This window comes from Oryctolagus cuniculus, chromosome 9 (genome assembly GCF_051225735.1).
Source record: "Oryctolagus cuniculus isolate XC-2025 breed Fujian yellow rabbit chromosome 9, ASM5122573v1, whole genome shotgun sequence".
Taxonomy (NCBI): domain Eukaryota; kingdom Metazoa; phylum Chordata; class Mammalia; order Lagomorpha; family Leporidae; genus Oryctolagus; species Oryctolagus cuniculus.
In genome coordinates, this window is record NC_142875.1 from 60349415 (window position 1) to 60369399 (window position 19985).

Consider the following 19985-nt stretch of genomic DNA (forward strand, 5'->3'; position numbering starts at 1 on the left):
GGTCGGGGCGCCGGATTCTGTCCCGGTTGCCCCTCTTCCAGGCCAGCCCTCTGCTGTGGCCAGGGAGTGCAGTGGAGGATGGCCCAGGTGCTTGGGCCCTGCACCCCATGGGAGACCAGGAAAAGCACCTGGCTCCTGGCTCCTGCCATCGGATCAGCGCGGTGCGCCGGCCGCAGCGCGCCGGCCGCGGCGGCCATTGGAGGGTGAACCAACGGCAAAGGAAGACCTTTCTCTCTGTCTCTCTCTCTCACTGTCCACTCTGCCTGTCAAAAAAAAAAAAAAAAAAAATACACATAAATATGTTATTAAGCTAAGAGTATTCGCTCCCCTTCCAAAGATATAAATAAATTCTCCAAAGTAAACTAAGTGCACCCCGCACAGTGCCTAATATTGTTTCACAAAGCTTAAAAAGGTTCCGTAGACACATGTATGAATAGGGTCCTATAATGTAAAATGCATTTCTCATGGTCACAAGTATGTCAGAGCAACTCCAACACAGCATACAAACAAGTGGCTGAGAGCTCTATGTGCTGCTACCACATCCCGAGATCAAACCTCACCACATCAAGCCTGGCTTCTATCTTAGGTTCTTTCATCTAAGAGGGCTGCATAGTAAACACACTGTTTTCAAACCTCAGTAGATACATAAACATCCTATCTTAAAACAAAATCAAAACACTTTCTCCTCCTAAAATATTCTCTATTGTCTCCCAATGAAAGCCATTATCACTGTATTTTTTGAAGAGATCAAGAAATCCTCTCCCTCAAACTTTTTTCCCCTCATCAAAGTTCATTCTGATTTTAAAGCCACCTCATCCAAATTTTCCATTTATGTAGGTTTATTTACAAACTTTTTATTCTGTCATTGCAACAGACAACACAAACAACTAAGAAACTGTAACACCCTGCCAAAAGTAACAATCTGTCTTATTATCTGTAGTTACTGTGTTTCCAGAATAAAAGCATCACATGTAATTGGTATTTTAAAATTAGGCTTATTTCAATATATAATCAACTTTATTTGGCATATTTTAAACCTCTAGTTCTCAAAGTATTTGTCCTCTTATATTGTCTTTTCAACACACTATTCCTCTCAGTCTAATGACATTACCTACATAACCTGTTTAAAATGAAGTCAATTGTACAGTCCCCAAAACCCCTAGCTTTTCCTTCTAGCACTTTTCTGGCGGGGGACACCAAAACTAATCCAATATCCTTTCATCAATATCTCTTGTGTCATCTTCACAGCTGGAAAGTAGTAGAAATTTGCACGTTTACCAAGTCAGTTTAGATTAAGATTATGAAAGCCAATTTAGAAGCTGTTTAGTTCAATCACCTCATTCTACAGATGAGGAAATCTAGATCTAGAGAAGTTAAGTAACTTCCTCGGAGTCACATGCTTTGGACTGAATTGATGTATGAACACAGCACCACCAACTTTGTTTTATCTGATTAAAGAAACAGCCCCCCATAATTGTAAACATTAACAAATCTCAAACATTAAAAGTTAGAATATTCTCTAAGATTTTTCAAAAGTAGACTGAAATAACTAAGAATTTACTATAAAAATCTTATTTTACAGGAAAACAAGTTGAATTCTCAAAGTATTATTACCTTGTTATCGAAGCCAAGAATAAGATTTATACTTAATGAATTAATTGGTACTTAAAACATAAGACCACATTACTTCCAAATATTTAATTTCTAAATTTTGACTTTAATAGTTTCTCTTACTGTCTTTTAAACTACTTTTCTGATACGAATGGAAAAATCATGAATTTATTAAAATCCACTCTTAAGATTTCCTACCTGTTGTTCATCCTCCATGACGTTACTAGCAAATTCAAATACTAGGTCGTTCTGTTGGACAACAGCAGCCATAATAAAGCATTCCCCTTAGATCCACATGAGAAAAGTTCCGAGCAGGTTCAATTATCAGGCAGCAGAGTGCAGGGACCAATTTGGGTAAAATCTTCAACTAAACTAAGGCTGTGAAGGAACTCTGTACATAGGTTAACTTCAGGAAAGGTGCTTCAAATTCTCTTGGTTTGTCGATATTCTACTCAAACTGAGGCAATGCTGCTGAAAATTTTGTTCTCTCAAGCGTCTTGGCCTGAAAAAAAAAGTTTGAAGTTAGTTATGAAAACCCAATTACTCATTTAGAATGTAACAATTAATACAGAGCATTGTATGTCCAAAGCAGTTTTTTCTTAATCTTTTAAAATAAAATCAACATGACTTATGAACATTTTTAAGTTATATTTTCTTTGAATACTTTACTCCTGCTACAGTAAGATTACCCTTTTATTACTAAAAATGAGCCCTTTCTCTTCCTTTCTCCAGCTAAACAGTTAAAAGTACCACATAATTTAAAACAAAAAGTAGGAAAAAATCCAGCAATAATAATGAGGTTTATAGGTATAATAAAGGACATACTATTTCCTTCTTTCCACTAACCCTGCAGTCTACCATCAAAGTAACCTCATAATATATATTTTTGTTTTTGACAGAAAGAAACACCATCCCTGTTAGGCCTAATATATACCAGAATTCAAATTGTAATAAATCTAAGGTTTAGTAAGTACTATTTTAAAGGATTTTTTAAATAATCAAAAACTAAAAGCCCACCCTTTCTATTGTTTCTGTTAAGTAGAAAGCTTTAAGAGTTACCATGCAAGTCTGTCTTCAGTGGCTTCTTTTTTAATGCACTGAAATGTATCCTTATCTCTAGCACAGGCTTGCAAGCAACAGGAAGGAAACGGCACTTGACCACGTCATGGCAAATTAGAACATGCAAAGAACTGCAGTTTACAATAGTAGAAAAACAGAAACGCAACTTCAGAGGGAAAATAATTTCACAGCAGAGGGAGAAATGCTTTAAAAATGCCTGCCAAAGATACGTGCCTATTTTTTTAAATGTTACCACTACAAGCAGCAGTACGAGAAAATTTTAACTTAGGTGTTTATTACAATTTTTTTTATTAAATATTTCATCAAATGGTTATGGACAGAAATGCAACATGAAGAGGCAAATATATAAAATGATCACATTAAATAATACCAAGTTCTTTGAAAGAACACAAATTTAATATAAAAAATCCAAGAGAAAGAGAAAGAAAGAAGTTGACTCCAAGGAAAGGATGGCTGTTAATTTCCCAATAGCTTTAAAGGGACAAATTCACCAATTAAAGTGACACAGTCCATCAGTTTCCCTGAAAACTAAAGTCCAGCTAGTTTGTGCTGGCCAAATCATATGCCTGATTTCCTAATTTCAGTAAAGCCAATAACCTGTGTATTCCAAGCCTAGGGGTCACCACAGATCACTGTAATTTCCCCAACTAGAAATCAAAATAAAGATTAAGAAAAAATTTAGATGATATTTTTACTCACTAAACCTAATTCCAACTCAGCAGTTTCCACTGCCACTTGCCCAACTCCTCTTAATAAGTTCAACTCAAACATTGGAAAAGTATTTTTAGTACATTCTGTTAGTTTTCTGAGTTTTGATGGGTACCATATCTAGAAGAAAAAATGTTTCAACCTAAGCACAGTTAAACATATGAACGTAAGCTATATTTAGCCTTAGACAAAGGCTACTTACATGATCTTCTTCCTTAAATTACCACCCAATCCAATTCCTTTATAGTAGAGGCCTCATTTTCCATGTTCCACCATTCAACCTTCATTTTCGACTCCCTTCTTAATTTCTATTACTTCCCATGATTGGAACAACCTCTCCATTTTTCAAGGTTCAACTCAGTTCCCATCTCTTTCACAAAGCTTCCCAACTGGAATGCCTCAACCCATAGTTAAGATTGCTCCCCTTAAAAAACATATCACTGAATTCTACAGCAATTTAACACTGTTACTATGACACGCTGAAAACTCTGTCCCCTAAATCCAAATGAATAAATGTTTGACTGCCTATTTTTGCAAGAGAGTGTTCCAGACACCAAGATAATTAGAACAACACGTCTTCTGAGGAAGTAACCATTGTCTAAAATATTTTTTGATCCTATCAAACCTGTGTTGTATGCCCTAAGTCATAATAAATAAACATTATATTAAAATATTAGTTTAAATATCTATGATTAGACATTGCTTTAAATATCTATTTGGTATTCTAGCTATTCCCCACATATATTTTTCAGATGAATGACTGAAGTATTCTGATAAAGGAGGAAACTATGATCATAAATTTGAAAAACCACAGCCAAAAAGAAAAAAAAAAAAAAAAAAAAACCAGAATAAAGGAATGTTGCCTGATACAGAAGTTCTCTGTAAAACGTTAGGTCTCAAAAGGCTAGTCTAAAAATCTATTTGTTGGTAAGTACAAAGTAACAGCATACTACTAACATACCTACCTAAAAAGTTAAGTTTCACTTTCTTTTCCATTTCAATCATGTACTTTATCTTATTAACACTTGCACACTGTTATTGTGCTTTAATCTTTCAAAATTTGAAAAATAGCCAGTGCTGTGGCATAGGAGGTAAAGCCACTGCCTGAGATGCTGGCATTCCATATGGCTGTCGGTTCGAGTCCCAACTACTCCACTTCCCATCCAACTGCCTGCTAATGTGCCTGGGAAAACAGCAGAAGATGGCCCAAGTTCCTGGGCCCCTGGCACCCCCATGGGAGATCAGGATGAAGTTCCAGGCTCCTGGCTTCAGCCAGGCTCAGCCCTGAATGTTGTAGCCATTTGGGTAGTGAACCAGTAGATGGAAGATTTCTCTTTTCTCTAACTCTGCCTTTCAAATAAATAAAATAAATCTTTTTTTTAAAAGGTCAGAAATAATGTATTTCTAAAAAAGAAAAAAAGATTTCTGCTCTACTCCACCAAAATTGTTAAGGTCCTTAGTACATTTAAAATTTAAATTTAGTCATCATTAAATTAAGAAAAAAACACCACACTGTTCCTTATTAATAGTTCTAATAAATATATTGTTTAAGGGCCAAGGTTGTGGTCTGGTGGGCTATGTCACCACATGCAATGCTGGTGTCCCATATCAGAGCATCAATTTGAGTCCCAGCTGCTGTGCTTCCTATCCAGCTCCTTACTAATGCGCCTGGGAGTGCAGTGGAAGATAGCTCAAATACCTGGGCCCGTCACCCATGTTGGTGACCACTATGGAGTATCAGGCTCCTGGCTGCAGCCTGGCCCAGCCAGTTTCAGCTGATAGAAGTCTCTCGGTCTCCTCCTCTTTCTCTGTCACCCTGACTTCCAAATAAATAAATATTTTTATATAAAACATATTTTTTAAAAAAGATTTATTTTATTTATTTGAAAAGCAGAGTGTCAGAGGCAGACAGAAAGGTCTTTCACCCGCTGGTTTACTCTACAAATGGCTGCAACAGCCCAGGCTGGGCCAGGTTGAAGCCTGGAGCCAGAAGCATATTCTGGTCTCCCATGGTGTTGCAACAGCCCAAGCACCTGGGCCATCCTCTGCTGCTTTCCCAGGTGCACTAGCTGGAAGCTGGATTGGAAGTGCCTGGAATCCAACCCACGCCCATATGGGATGCCTGTGCTGCAGGCAGCTCCGGCTGTTGTGGCCATTTGGGGAGTGAACCAGCGAACGGAAGACCTTTCTCTCAGCGAACAGAAGACCTTTCTCTCTAAATCTGCCTTCCAAATAAATATATAAATCTAAAAAAAAAAAAAAAAAAAAGATAAATGCAGTTGCTTCAAGCCTAGGACTTCACTCTGCCTGGTAAGCTTCTCTTAACAAAGTTCCATTATGCCCCTGTTCTAAACAAAAATGACTTTACCAACTGCATATACAAAACCCTCAGTTATATTACTGGCTGACGCAATCAATATAAAAGGTTAATTTCTTTACTATAAAATATTTCAGGCCGGCCCCGCGGCTCACTAGGCTAATCCTCCGCCTAGCGGCGCCGGCATACCGGGTTCTAGTCCCGGTCGGGGCGCCGGATTCTGTCTCGGTTGCCCCTCTTCCAGGCCAGCTCTCTGCTGTGGCCAGGGAGTGCAGTGGAGGATGGCCGAAGCACTTGGGCCCTGCACCCCATGAGAGACCAGGATAAGTACCTGGCTCCTACCATCGGATCAGCGCGGTGCACCGGCCGCGGTGCACCGGCCACAGTGCCGGCCGCAGTGCCGGCTGCAGTGCCGGCCGCAGCGCCGGCCGCGGCAGCCATTGGAGGGTGAACCAATGGCAAAGGAAGACCTTTCTCTCTGTCTCTCTCTCTTACTGTCCACTCTGCCTGTCAAAAAATAATAAATAAATAAATAAAAATATTTCAGGCACTACAAAAATTTGAAAGTCAAAAGCAGTCAAAATTAATCCATTATTTAATGTAAACTTTGCTTTAAAGATTTATTTATTTGAAGTCAGAATTAAGAGAGAGGGTGAGACACCAAAATATCCTCTATCTGCTGACTCACTCCCCAGATGGCTGCAACAGCTAAGGCTGAGCCAAGCCAAAGCCAGAAGCTTCATCTGGGTCTCCCACATGGGTAGCAAGGGCCCAAACACTTCGGCCATCCTCTGCTGCTTCTTCCAGGCCATTAGTAGGAGGCTGGATCAGAAGTGGAACAGCCAGGACATGAACCAGTGCCCATATGGGACGCTGGCATCCAGGCGATGGCTTTACCCAGTATGCCACTATGTCAGCCCCTATTTAATGTAAGCTTAAGATTCCTTCAAAAGGGTTTTTAGACACAAGGATACAAAAACTCATTAACTCATTTTTAGAAAGTCATTGCTCTCCTTTGGAAGTTACTATGGTACCAACTCATTATAATGGAAATTGATAAATAAAGGGAAATGCGCATCAAGTTTTTAGATTAGAGGACTATGGTGCAAAGATGAAATCAAGCAGGGTCAGCTGAAGGGCTACTCTAACTTTAATAAATCAGACAGTATGTGTGCTTCTGTATATATCCATGTTGGCATGGTGGCAATATCTAAATAATTGGAATTCTAGTACACCAAGCACCTGAACAGAAAGTATCTGACATGAAATGGTAACCTAATAAAAGGTTCTTTTCAACATACAGACAGAACTATTATAAGAAAAGTATATATTTAGAAAAGCTATTAGAATAAATATAGTAGAAAATAAACAAAACAGAAGACAGAGAAGCTATAAAGTTTATAAATGAAAAATAAGCAATAAATACATAAACCATGAAATTTTTACGTGGTAGAACATGGTTAATCCTTTTCATCTGTTTCCTCATTTGGCAGCATGCTCTAGATGAGCTCCAGACAGAAGCAAAAGTCTACTGGTATCAAATAAACTATGCAAAATCTTCCAAGGGCCTGCCCATTCTTAGTCTAGAAAGCACAGAATCAGAGCTGGGCTCTGGCCTCACAGTAAAGATGGCAGGTGGGGTGCCCACTCCTGTGCTGGAATTCCGCTCTGCTCCACAATCCAGCTTCCTGTGTAATGCGGACCCTGAGAGGCAGAGGGGGTCACTCACGTATTTGGGTTCTTGGCTTTCTGGATTTGGCCCCAGCCAGGGGTTGCTGCAGGTATTTGGGGAGTGAATTAGTGGATGGGAGCTTTTTTCTACTGTCTAAAACCACTCTCTCTAATTTTCAAAAACATTTTACAATATTTTTTAAAAGTATGGAATCACAGGATTTTAGAGCTGAAAAAGACCAAAGGATTACCTACCTAGGATAACACATTCACTGTAAAGTAGACTGCAGATTTTTCTATTATTGCTTTAAATCTCTAAGGTTTCACTATCACTGTTCTCTTCCCAAAGTCTACCATATCATATCATCTTGCTTTATAGCATCACCCAGCCTAAAAGATGAAAAAGAAAGTTTTATAAGTCTTTTTGTAAGGTTATCACAACTTAATAACTTATTAAAATATTTTGAAGTAGATATTTAGTTACACATTTCTTTTTAGTTTAAATGTAGTTATTATTGCTATCATCAAAAAGTGAAATAAGGAAAAAACAAGACAGATACCAAAATGTAGTTAGTCAAATAACCAAATTTGGACTTCCCCAAACAGGTGTAATATTCTCTCAAATCCTGCAGAGTAAGGGAGAAACAGGAACTAATTCTGAAATAAATCACATTATACATCTCCCTAAATCATATACTATATATACAATATAGATGGAAAAGACAAAATATCACAAGGCAAACATCATTCCTCATTGCAATCAGCATTCTCATGATTTAATTTAAAAAGGAATTTCTACATTTTAAAATTTCTAATTTTAAAAAATTATTTCTACACACTCTTATCTACACCCAAAAAGTTTTAAAATATACTTTTGGAATCCATCTAGGTAACACAGTGTATTACCACCAGTATTTCTTAAATAGCTATTCTACACAACTACTTAAATTGGGCATTCTTTAACCTAGATTAGGTAATCTTTAACTGGGGGCAGTATCTCTTTTATATTACTCTTTCTTTAATGAGGGAAAGAGGGAAGATGGGAGTAAAGTACCCAGAATTTTATCAAAAGTAACTTTGATGTAAATAAATCAAAAGCTGATTTTTTTTTTTTTTTTTTTATTAAGAAAGTCTCTGTCAGGCTTCTTGCGACCTATGGAAAGCTGAAGCAAGTCTTGGCAACCTGACAAGCTTACCTTAGCTTCAACCATGCTAATTAGAAAAAGAAAAAAATCAGTCTGATCAAACCAAACAGCCTGACTTCTCTATGCCTTTGCCTTTTTGCTGACACTCAGATGAACAGTTCCAGGACTCTCAGACAGACTGCAATTACTCACTACCCAGACCTGAAATTCCAGTTCTTTCACATAGTTCTCCACTTTCCATCATTGGCCACTGGGGCCTACCTGGCATTAGATTACACTCAGACAGCATTTATAGCACCTTGCAAAACAGCCAAACAGATCACATACCTAGACCTGTCCATACCTGTGGACTCAGGATTAACCCCTTTTCCTGAGCATGTTCTGAAAATAACAGAATTTAAAACGAAAAGAAAATAACAATAATCACATACAATGTTTTAACCTTGGTCATGAAAAAAAGTTTAAACTTCTTTTCTTTTTGGAAAAGGCTGAAAGTTGCATTTAGCAAAATGTCACTAACTGATGTTTTTAAAGTATACTTTAAAAACTCATTGAAAGACTTTCTTTCTTCTAGTACCCAAAATCTTAACTCTGACAATAAACACCTGGCCAGGGAACACAAACATGCTAAACTGTCCTTATCAGTAAAACCTGTTTGGGCAGCTAAAGAATTTCTCTCTACACAAACAAGAATTAACTTGCAAGGAAATTCTTTTTCATTTCTATGGCTGTTTATTCCTCTAGTTAAGATTTTCACCTTCTTAGAAAAAAAATCTATATATGCTCTAGCACAATGGTTGCCTGCCACTCTGTAGAATACAGCAGATTCACAACCATAACAGTGTTTCACTAAGGCAGCCATTAAGCAGATCTGTTTAAAAGTTACTCCAGAAGATTTTACTACATGCCTAACACCCGCCTCTAATTCTCTCATTGCATAACCCTCTTTTAGTAGAAATTCCACAGTCATAAGAAGTTCCACTCTTAAAAAGAGAAACGCCATTAGCTAAAAGCAAAATTTAACTATCAAGTACTCTGCTTTCTAGCCATAGACGGCATTATTAGCTGATGGCTGCTTCCTGTATTCATTTCCTCATTACCTCCATTCTATCTCCCATCCAGGGGCTCCTCAGCCTGGAGTAGCAGCCATTCACCAAAAATGAAAATATGACTAACTTCTCTACATAGCACAAATCGGTGGCTTCCATTAACACAGTCATGACATGGTAACAGTATGAGAAGACTGTAGTCAGATTTGTGAGACAGGATATTCAATTACCTATACTGGAAAAGTGAACAGGAATATTCCATGAATCAAGCTTAAAAGTACACCTCTAAGCTACAGTAGTCAATACAATGAAGTTCTGATAAAAAAAAAAAAAGTAGATAAATGGAGCAAAATTAGCAGTCCAAAAACAGACCCACATAAATACAGTTAATGGACATTTGACAAAGTAACAAAGGCAATACAATGGAGAGAAGATAGTTCTTTTAACAAATTGTGCTGGAACAAGTAAACATTCACATGCAAAAATATCAGTCTAGATTCAGATCTTGCACCCTTTGCAAATATAATTCAAAATGGATCACAGGGCTAAATGTAAAATGCAAAACCATAAAACTCGTGAAACACAGAAAAATCTAGATGATCCATGAATTCAGTGATGACTTTTTAGCTACATCAAAGGCAGGATCCTTTTGAAAGAAAGAATTGATAAGTTGGGCTTCATTAAAGTAAAAAATGCCTGCTCTATGAAAGATAATGTCAAGAGAATGAGAAGACAAGTCTCAGACTGGAAAAAAGTATTTGCAGAAGACACAACTGATAAAGCACTATTAGACAAAATGTTCTAAGACTTCTTAAAATTGAATAAGCCAAGAACTCTATTAAAAAATGGGCCAGGCCGGCGCCGCGGCTCACTAGGCTAATCCTCCGCCTAGCGGCGCCGGCACACCGGGTTCTAGTCCCGGTCGGGGCGCCGGATTCTGTCCCGGTTGCCCCTCTTCCAGGCCAGCCCTCTGCTGTGGCCAGGGAGTGCAGTGGAGGATGGCCCAGGTGCTTGGGCCCTGCACCCCATGGGAGACCAGGAAAAGCACCTGGCTCCTGGCTCCTGCCATCGGATCAGCGCGGTGCGCCGGCCGCAGCGCGCCGGCCGCGGCGGCCATTGGAGGGTGAACCAACGGCAAAGGAAGACCTCTCTCTCTGTCTCTCTCTCTCACTGTCCACTCTGCCTGTCAAAAAAAAAAAAAAAAAAAAAAAAAAAAAAAAAAAATGGGCCAAAGACCTTAACATATACCTCACTAAAGAAGACAGGTAAGCTTATTAAGATGCATAGGAGGTACATGAAAAGATGCTCACGTCATCAGGAAAGGCAAATTAATTTTTTATAAAAAACTTTTATTTAATAAATATAAATTTCATAAGTACAACTTTTGGATTATAGCGGTTCTTCCCCCTATAACCACCCTCCCACCCCCAAACGATCCCATCTCCTACTCCCTCACCCATCCCATTCTTCATTAAGATTCATTTTTAATTATCTTTATATACAAAAGATCAACTCTATACTAAGTAAAGATTTCAACAGTTTGCACCCACACAGACACACAAAGTATAAAGTACTGTTTGAAGACTAGTTTTACTGTTATTTCTCATAGTACAACACATTAAGGACCGAGGTCCTACATGGGGAGCAAGTGCACAGTGACTCCTGTTGTTGATTTAACAATTGACACTCTTATTTATGATGTCAGTGATCACCCGAGGCTCTTGTCATGAGCTGAGGCAAAGGCAAATTAAAATGACACTACACACCTATTGTAATGACCAAAATCCAAAACACTCAATGCTGGTAAGGATGCCGGGCAACAGAAACTGTCATTTATTGCTGCTGGATATGCAAAACAGTATAGACTCTTAGGAAAACAGTTTGGGTATTTCTTAAAAATTATTCATACCCTTACTATATGATACACCAGTCATACTCTTTCGCATTTACCCAAAGGAAGTGAAAACTACATCTACACAAAAACCTGGACATAGGTATTTATAGCAACTTTATTTATAACTGCCAAAACCTGGAAGCAACCAGTATGTCCTTTACATTCACACAATAAAGTAGCATTCAGCTCTAAAAACAAATGAGTTACCAAATCACAGACAAAGAAGAAACTTAAATGCACATTACTGACATTTGTCCAAATCCATTTAAATGGACATTACCACAAGCAAATTCTAACGTAAACTATGGGCTTTGCGGATGATGATGTGTCAGTGTACATTCACCAATTGTAGTAAATGCACCACCCTGGCACGTTTGTTGATAATGGGGGAGGTTAAGAAATCTGTAGAGAGAGCATATATGGAAAGTCTCTGTACCTTCCTCTCAATTTTTCTATGAAACTAAAAGTGCCTTAAAAAACAACACACCTCTGTCATAATTTTACTATACTTCACCATCATCTCAAAAACAGATGTTTCAGCATTTCTGCATTTTACAGTTTCCTCATCTCCTGCTACCCCACTATTAAAGCCAAAGTCTTCCCTGCCCTGATAGATCGCACCAAAAACTTAGTAATACTATCCTTTGCCAGGCTTTCGGTGCCCACCATCAAGCTCAATCTAGAACTTTCCACATATTTTCTCTTGATTAGAATCACAGTTCCTGTGACATTTTATTTTAGTATCATCTTCCCAGTCATGGTACAATCAGACTTAAAAAATATATACTGCAGGAAAATCAAATATCTCCATCTTTTCCCAAGTTCTCAACAAGTTGGAAAGACTTTACATCTCTTGTGCCCTAAATTCTATTCCCTATGCAGGAGAAGGCTCTTAATTATCTACTCATTTCATAGTGCACTCCCTTTAAAAAAAAAAAAAAAGAGATCTATTTATTTATAAGTCAGAATTAGAGACAGACAGAGACAGAGAGAGAATGAATCTTCCATCCGCTGGTCCACTCCCTAAATGGCCCCAACGGCCAGTGCTGGGCCAGGCCAAAGCCAGGAGCTTCCTTGAGGTCTCCCACGTGGGTGCAGGAGCCCAAGCATTTATGCCATTCTCTGCTGCTTTCCCAGGCACACAAGCAGGGAGCTGGATTGGAAGTGGAGGAGCCGAGATTGGAACCAGTGCCCATATGGGATACCAGTGCTGCAGGCAGCGGTTCAACACACTGTGCTTCAGCATCACACCCCCTTCTTCTTTAAATAATAATTAAAAAAAGTTAAGTAAGTTTGGATATAATCAAACAATTTTGATATTTATGTCAAGATGCTTAAAACAATTCTTCCTACAACCATCCTCTTCACTGCCTGGCACTCACCAAAGCTTCTTAACTCAATGAAAGCAAAACAACAAATAGCAAAACCATAAGATGAAAAAAAAAAAAAAAAAAAAGGAAAAGCATGAGCTTAGTATTCTAACAGAAATAGATAGTTAATATTTATAAGCTGCACATGACTTTCTATACGCCTACTGTTTAATCCTATATAGAAGAAAACTTTAAACAACATTTCTAAGTAATATATTTATGACATATACAGAAGTTAAAATTTAGGCCTTCCAGACCTTCCATCTTACATAAACTAATTTCTCAATCAAGTTTAAATCATATGATTCCTTTCAAGTTACTGTTTAGTTAAGTGCAACGATAATCTTGGTATTAGGTTTTTTTTAATAGGAAATAGTTTTATTATGCTTGTTTGATGTATAGACAGCTAATCAAATGATCTGTTCTTCGGGGACATCTACTCTACTACTACTGATTGACTGGTAAAAGTTGATGAATATTTATGGAACATTCCTTAAGCTCAGCATTGTGGAAAATACAGAGTTAATGCATGGCTCTTGTACCCAGGAAGCTTACATCTAGTTCGGAAGACCAAGAGAGACAACTTGGGCCAGTGCCGTGGCACATAGGTTAATCCTCCGCCTGAGGCACTGGCATCCCATATGGGCACAAGGTTCTAGTCCCGGTTGCCCCTCTTCCAGTCCAGCTCTCTGCTGTGGCCTGGGAAAGCAGTGGAGGATGGCCCAAGTGCTTGGGCCCCTGCACCCGCATGGGAGACCAGGAAGAGGCACCGGGCTCCTGGCTTCAGATCAGTTGCAGCCTTGTGGGGGGTGAACCATCGGATAGAAGACTTTTCTTTCTCTTTGTCTCTCTCTCTCTCTCTCTCTCTCTCTCTCTGTATGTAACTCTACCTGTCAAATAAATTAATTTAAAAAAAAAAAAAAAAAAAGAGAGAGACAACTCAATGCCACATGACAGTATTTCATTAATTGCTACTAAAGCTGTTCAGTATTGTATCATTTCAAAAGGAGATGGTCAAAAAGGTCAAGGAAATACTTCCCAAAGTAGGATCTAAACTGAACCTTAAAGAAAGACAGGACTTGGAAAGACAACAGGAAAAGGAAAAGATAGCAAGTATAGTGTGTGTAAATGCTGAGACACAAAAGATGCAGAGAATCTGCATGGGCGGGCACCGTAGCCTGGCAGAATCATCCTCTGCTTGAGACACCTGCATACTATAAGTAACCTGCTGGCGTGCCTTGTTCAAGTCCCAGTTACTCCTCTTCCAATCCAGCTTCCTATTAATGCACCTGGGAGGCAGCAGATGATGGCCCCAGTACTTGGGTTCCTGCCATCAACATGGGAGACCCTGATGGAATTCCTGGTTCCTGGCCTAGCTGTTGCGGCCATCTGGGGAGTGAACCAGCAAATGAGATTTTCCCCTCCCTCCCTACCTCCCTCTCTCCTCCGCCCCTCTCTCTTCCCCTCCCTGTCTCTCTACCTTTCAAGAAATAAATTAAACTTTGGAGATACAAGTTGTTAATAGCTTGACAAGAGCTACTAATTCCCAATGGGAAATAACAGAAAGTGTGCTTAAATAAGCAAAGCAAAACTAATTTATGGACAGCCTTGAAAGTCACGTAGAATTTTCATTTGATTTGTGAAGAAATGCAAAGTTCCTGGAAGTTTTCAAATTTGGTTGCAACAACAGAGCGTGGTCCCTATGATTACAAAACCCACTGCAAGTTACATAGGTGAGATCTGGCAACTACTATCCAAATTTGATGAGCACAACTTAAACATTCCACATCTTGACTGCTAGCTAAACTGATAGTTCTGCTCACCAAACTGTACGCTGCACTCCTCAGTATTCTCGACAATGAAATTGCTGAGGGTGTGGCAACATTCTTTAAAACAAATAAAAAAATCAATTTACTTCATGTTTTTGTTCTTTGCTTAAGAGGAGGGTGAAAGGAAGAAAACTAGACTTTCAAAAAGATATGACTCATTATACACAATCCTTTGTATAAGGTATTCAACTGAACACAAACTCATTTGGGTACCAAGGAAATTTTGAATTATATGAACAGGTTGCATGAGATAACTATACTCTGTCATTTAGTATTATGTTTTGAATAAACAGCATCCTCTTTACAAATATCTCAGGGAAGGAGAAATTCTTTCTGCATATACTGTCTTTTCCTATATATTAGTTGGTCCTTATGGTACTATTACTGTATATATATTCTTTTTTCCAATAAGCACTCATTAGGGAACTATCTGCCAGACGCTGGTGGGCTAAATGGAGGGCAGGAAAGGGACAAATGTCTAAAACCTTCCCTACAAACTATCATAATGTATCAACTAAAACAAATGCAAATCACAATATGTGTTGTAACAAAATTGAGTACCAAGTTCACTCTCTCAAGTTAGTAATTATAAATATTATCTGTTAAGCTATTTGAAAGGAAAAGACACAACACATTTTTCTATATGTTCTTTATTAATGAATCCAATTTAAAAGGATTCTAAGAGTACACTGTGTGCTTAAAACCAAATTAGGCCACATGATCAAAGGACATATTATTTTTCTTAAATCACTTATTTATTTTATTTGAAAGGCAGAAAAACACACAGAGATCTCCCATCCACTAGTTCATCCCCAATGCTTGCAACAGTCAGGGCTGGGGCAGGCCCAAATTAGGAGCCAGAAACTTTATTGATGTCTCCAATATGGATTGCAGAAACACAAGATTTGAGCCTTCATGACATGGCCAGGAAGTTGGAACTGGAAGCAGAGTAGGAACTCGAACCCAGGTGCTCCAATATGGTATGTGGGTATCTCTGGTACATGCATCTGGCACAGTGCTTAGGATAGCCCTTGAGATGCCTACATCTCATATTAGAGTGCTTGAGTTCAAGTCCCAGCTCCATTTCCAATTCCATCTTCCTGCTAACTCACACTCTTGGAGGCACAAGTGATGGTTCAAGTAGTTGAGTCCCTGCCACCTACATGAGAAACCCAGACTGAGTTCCTGGCTCCTGGTTTGGGCCAGCCCAGCCAGTTATTACGAGGATTTTGAGAGTAAGCCAGTGGATGAGACTTCTTTGCCTTTCAACTTTTCAAATAAATAAAAGTTTAAAAAATTATCTTACTAAAATTCTTCATTAAAATATTAAAAGATGTGTTCTCATATGTTTGTATTTGCATTTTATGGAATTTCACATGATGCACTAGCTTCCCAGAACCAAATGATGTTAAACTAGGCTTCACTATCAAAGCAACATACATGCATTTTCTGATTCAAACACAAATATACACCAACTCTACCAACAAATGGCATAAAAAAGAAAGGTCCAATATGGAAAAGGACACTCAACAACTCTTTAAGCTGTTTTCTATCTGTATAACCCAAATCAAGTACAGCAGGTTAAAGCCCCAGCCTGCAGCATCGGCATAATACCATATGGGCGCCGGTTCGAGTCTCGGCTGCTCCTCTTCTGATACAGCTCTTGGCTATGGCCTGGGAAAGCAGTAGAAGATGGCCCAAGTCCTTGGGCCCCTGCACTCGCATGTGAGACCTGGAAGAAGCTTCTGGCTCCTGGCTTTAGATCAGCTCAGCTCTGGCTGTTGTGGTCATTTGGGGAGTAGACCAGCAGATGGAAGACCCCTCTCTCTCTCTCTCTCTGTAAAACTGTCTTTCAAATAAATAAAATAATTATTTTTTAAAAAAGTTTGCTCGCTTTTTCTTTTTTTCAAGTTTATTTGTTTGAAAACTTAGGTGGCAGGGGAGGGGGGAGGGACACACACCTTCCATTTCACTTCATTCCCCAAATAAGTCCAAGGTCCAGAACTGGATCAGGCTAGGCCAAAGCCAGGAGCCAGGAATTCCACTTGTATCTCCCAAGTGGGAAGCAGGGGCTCAAGCACTTGAGCCATCATGTGCTGCTTTCCCAGGCACATTAGCATGGAGTTGGATCTGAAGAAGGGCAGCTTCACCTGCTGCACCACAGCACTGGCCCCACTAAATCAAGGTTTAATACATAAAAGAACTATTAGATTGATTCTTATGAAACTCCTTTATTAAAAATATTTGGCTTCATAAATTTTCCTTCAATTTTTAAAAAACAGATCTGAATCCCTAGGTTTGAGTGAAATTTTTAGGATCATTAAAAAAATTTTTTTTGACAGGCAGAGTAGACAGTGAGAGAGAGAGACAGAGAGAAAGGTTTTCCTTTTCCATTGGTTCACCCTCCAATGGCCACTGCGGCCGGCGCACCGCGCTGATCCGATGGCAGGAGTCAGGTACTTCTCCTGGTCTCCCATGGAGTGCAGGGCCCAAGGACTTGGGCCATCCTCCACTGCACTCCCTGGCCACAGCAGAGAGCTGGCCTGGAAGAGGGGCAACCAGGACAGAATCCGGCGCCCCTACCGGGTCTAGAACCCGGTATGCCAGCGCCGCAAGGCAGAAGATTAGCCTAGTGAGCCACGGTGCTGGCTAAAATTTTTTTTAAATGTAGTAACCTATATTAATTTTCAGCTGAAAAACTGTTAATACATACAGTGTAACTCATTCCTAGAATAGGTAGATCTCAGCTAAAGTACTATTTTCCAAAAAGTCTTTTCCTGTCAACAATAACACTGCAATCTACAAGCAAAAAAAATAGTTACTGGGGCACATCAGACTTAGAGACAACAGAAAATAATACAGGGGGAACAAACAGGTAGTTCAGCAAATTATTCCTTCTATTCAGTTGAGAAATTGGGCATATAATGAAGAATAGACACTTTTTCCAGATAAAGCCAAAAAATAAAAGTTTTGTGATACTCAGTGGCCTAAGATTACTAAGCTATTTTCAGAGGCTCAATATACAATCATCACTTTAATTAAGACAGAGACACTAATAACTTCACCAAGACACTCGATTTTCATAAACAGGACACAATTGGAGAAGGAAGACTGAAGCAGGAAAGAAGCTTTCCAATAAAATTATTTCTTACTAATAAATTATGAAGACAACCTGTAGAAAAGCCACTTTACAGCTGTTTAATCCATTAGCAGATTTCAGAATGAAGAAATGCCTTGCATGTATTCCTCCCAACAAGTACTTATGAAATTTATCATATGCCCGTTAAATAAGATAGGATCTTTGTCCTGATAGTGCATTGTATAAAGAAAAATATAACCACAAAACGATGTAAATAAATAAGTGTATCAAGTGGTGAGGAAATAGAAATGCATAAATATGTGAGAACCAAAAAGAAACACACACACACACACACACACACACACAAGGAAGTGGCGTGTGGGCTTTCTTTGGAGAATAAGTAGCAAGTATTTTTTTCCAAGTAGAGAAAAGATGAGGTGAAGAGGAGCATTCCATGTGGAAAGAACAAAGGTAATCCTAAAAGTTTAATCACTGAACAACAGAACAGAAACTTAATGGAAACAAAGGTTTCCTTAACATGGGACAGGATCCATCATCAGAAGATCTGCATTCAAGTCCTAGTTCTGTCATTTACTAATTGTCTTTTCTTGGATAAATCGAATTCTGCGACCTTTCATTTCCTCTATCATCTTAAAGTTGTGCCTAAGAATTATTTACTTAGTTAACCAGAAAATGCTTTTAAAGTTTTAAAGCAGCCTGATATAGCAATATATAAAAATAAGTGCTTAGACACTGAAATTTCAAAATCAAAATATTAGTTTACCTTTTCATAGTTAATTTATACCTAACACACAAATTTGTGACCTGTAAAACTGTCATGAAAGTAAACACCTTTTAAATATGTAAAAGTATATTTTCCTTCCAGGTCCTATTATCAAACAGGAAACACATAAAAGCCATATAATACAAAACAAGCCTACAAGATCCCTAGAATCAACAAGTGAAAAAAGTTTAAGGAAACAAGCTTCATACTTAACTGGCCTCCTCCCCGATGGGAAATTAAAGCTGCAATTGTACATCTGTGTCTCTGTTCCTCTCACCGCGGTTTAACTGACAGGAAGCAGAGAATAAGATAGAGCACACAAGCGTCAAGTATTTCCTGTCTTCTCTGCTACATCTTTATGTCTTGTTTTATAAATACTCCAATAGTTTATGTGAAAATATATCAAAGTGCGTTCCAGAAACACACATAGGAATGGCGAGGAGTATTCATGAAAACAGGGCCAATAAAACAGTACTTTGGTATTTGGATCTAAGACTCAATATGTCCCAAAAACTCATTATTGTAGGTTCTGAAGTATTCTTAGGAGTAAATGGCACACAAATTTAAGATTGAGAAAACCACAATGACTGAGTAAATAATCGTGTCTAAACAATAGAACATGCCTTCAAATTATTTTACCCAACTGGCTACATGAGTACCACCTGACATCTTTGATATATGACTCCGACTCTCTCCCCATTCCTTCCTGTATCTATCAAAAATGGCAAACAGTAACACACACAAACACACACACACACACACACAGCCTTCAAGTAATTCATTCTCAACAAAGCGGAATTGTTAACTCATCTCTTTGTTCTGGTTATTTTTACCATGGCTTCTTGTAAAGCCATTTTCACAAATTATAATTTGTGCCACCTCCATACACACACACACACACACACACACACACACACACACACACTACTTCTTTGCTTACTTCCTGGTGTATCCAAAATGTTGACTTATGCTATTGTTATATACATTCAACTCTCCACTATATATAAACCAAATACAACTCTATTCTCAACAAGTGCAACCTGCCTGCTTCAAACCATTTTTAACAAATTTCCAGTTAACTGTAACTTGGAGACTTTTCATACCTGGTTACCTCTGAATAAAATAATCTTTAAAAATGACCTTTTTGAGCCGGCGCCGTGGCTCAATAGGCTAATCCTCCACCTTGCGGCGCCGGCACACCGGGTTCTAGTCCCGGTTGGGGCGCCGGATTCTGTCCCGGTTGCCCCTCTTCCAGGCCAGCTCTCTGCTATGGCCAGGGAGTGCAGTGGAGGATGGCCCAGGTGCTTGGGCCCTGCACCCCATGGGAGACCAGGAAAAGCACCTGGCTCCTGGCTCCTGCCAGGATCAGCGCGGTGCGCCGGCTGCAGCGGCGGCCATTGGAGGGTGAACCAACGGCAAAGGAAGACCTTTCTCTCTCTGTCTCTCTC

At 38.9% G+C, this 19985-nt stretch overlaps 1 protein-coding gene across 13 annotated transcripts in view; it reads right to left on the bottom strand.

The window, feature by feature from the left end:
* Positions 1-19985, bottom strand: part of ELF1 (E74 like ETS transcription factor 1) — a 116910-nt gene that overhangs the window by 54455 nt on the left and 42470 nt on the right. For 4 of the 13 annotated variants that reach the window (XM_089304100.1, XM_017343507.4, XM_008260026.5 and 1 more), the window contains exons 2-3: positions 7643-7777; positions 1810-2113 (exon numbers count right to left, since the gene is read on the bottom strand). In XM_089304100.1, the coding sequence (XP_089160226.1) occupies positions 1810-1881 (72 nt within the window). In that variant the 5' untranslated portion in view covers positions 1882-2113; positions 7643-7777. Of the gene's footprint in view, positions 1-1809; positions 2114-2628; positions 2804-7642; positions 7778-18746; positions 18825-19985 lie in introns of those variants that run through there. The other 9 variants (XM_070048741.2, XM_017343508.4, XM_070048739.2 and 6 more) reach the window with 5 other exon arrangements.